Here is a 1695-nt window from a genome sequence, read left to right as displayed (position 1 = left end):
ATTAAACGATTTCCTGTTTGGAAAAATTTATATAGGAAATATAGGGCACGGATAAACCAACCAAAACAAATGGCGTATTTATAAAAAAAACGACCAACCCCGGAACCAATATTGGAAAAAAAACAATTATTTACAAACTAAAACCAATCCAATTATATAATACCAAATATAAATAAACAAACCAAAAACGGCAAAATCCCGGAAAAATACCAAATTTACATACAATTATTTAGCCAAAAATTCGAAACAGGATTACCCGAATATAATTTATTCGATTATAAAATACCATTAAAAAAAAACCCAACCAAAATTTTATAAAATATACGGTTTAAATATAATATAAATAGAAATTGTTAATTATATGCATTATTTTGCATGTAATAAGCCCACTTTTATTTGTATATAGCCAATTTTATTTAGTGCCGAAGTGGAGTGGGGAATGGTGGAATTCCGTTACTTTGTTAATGCAGGAATGCAATTTAAAGGTCAGCGAGTGGGGTTAGCTACCCTGTACCGGGTTTAATACCCACCCTGCACCTGCGAGTCAGCTACCCTGTACCGGGTTGAAAATTTCACCAAGTCAACGTTTAAATGCAAACCCAGAGATGGTTTGTATGCAAATGAGGGTGTTTTTTCAAAAACCCATACAAATTAGTTTTTCGGAAATTCATTCGCGGCACCGGAACCTTTTCTGGCGTGCGGACCCCCACTTCGATGTCGGAGAGTATGTAAGGGAAATAAAGCAAAATCTCCCCCAACCAATTATTTATCAGTACCAAAATTATAGTGCATTTCTACCTATTATTCAGCGCTTTTAGCACTGGTTATTTACCACGCCGCACCTAGGGTTTACCCCTATATCCCCTGTTAGCACCATTGTTATTAACAGGTTATGAGCCCGGAAAGGTTCTAGCTAGTGCACTAAAGCGCACTTTGCATTATTGGAAAGCCCTGTTTTCAGGCTTTAATTTGGTTATTGTCGCATATCCGCAGCACGTATATTGACGAAGATATTGCTGTTTTTGTGCAAATTGTTGGTTATAGGTGCTACGTTAGCACCTATCCCCCCTGTAATTACAGTGAGGGGTCGCTATATTAGCGTTTGACTCAGGCCCAATTTTCAGGCACTGCAGCGCTCGCTCGATTGCAAATCCCAAAATTTTTGGTGTGGTTTTTATGGGTTGTGCATCGCTATTGCGATTGGTTCAAATTTTTAGTGCGTTAATTAGGGTTTGCGCTAACGAGTCAGGGCCAAAACCCCTGTATTCGCCCGCTAATAGCCCAGTGATCCACTAACCGAACGCTGCAAATTACCCTGCAGGTTACCCTGCACCCACCTAGCGAATTGAACTTTCGATCGCTAGTGCACCTGGATCGGTACAAATAATACCAGGGCACCCATTAATTGTGGATTTAGGGATTCCAACCCTGTATTTTCAGTGGATTCGATCATTGAAAATAGCAATAAGCCCTATATTTGGCAAGTATAGGCCTGTAACCGTTAGAAGGCAAACGGCTATAGAAAATCCTAGATTGGGGTATTTACCCTTAGGCGACTAGGTTAGTTTTTAACTATAATTCAGGCCACCCTACAATGGAAGACAGCCCTATGTCGGGCCTCCCAGGCCCAATTCCACCGGATAGGGGCCCTGAATCCAGCCCGAATGAAGTTCTAACCGCTAAATTACAGGCGCA

At 40.2% G+C, this 1695-nt stretch overlaps 1 protein-coding gene across 1 annotated transcript; it reads left to right on the top strand.

The window, feature by feature from the left end:
• Nucleotides 1-383: 383 nt before the first annotated feature.
• MGG_17600 (uncharacterized protein) lies at nt 384-846 on the top strand (the record flags this gene model as incomplete). The annotated part of the gene is made up of 3 exons (XM_003719313.1): nt 384-498; nt 656-724; nt 788-846. Coding segments are annotated over 3 exons (243 nt in total), but the record flags the coding sequence as incomplete, so codon positions are not given.
• Nucleotides 847-1695: the final 849 nt, after the last annotated feature.

Source organism: Pyricularia oryzae, chromosome 6 (assembly GCF_000002495.2).
Source record: "Pyricularia oryzae 70-15 chromosome 6, whole genome shotgun sequence".
Taxonomy (NCBI): Eukaryota; Fungi; Ascomycota; class Sordariomycetes; order Magnaporthales; family Pyriculariaceae; genus Pyricularia; species Pyricularia oryzae.
The sequence above is the reverse complement of the archived record's forward strand: the minus strand, read 5'-3'. Positions and strand labels throughout refer to the sequence as shown.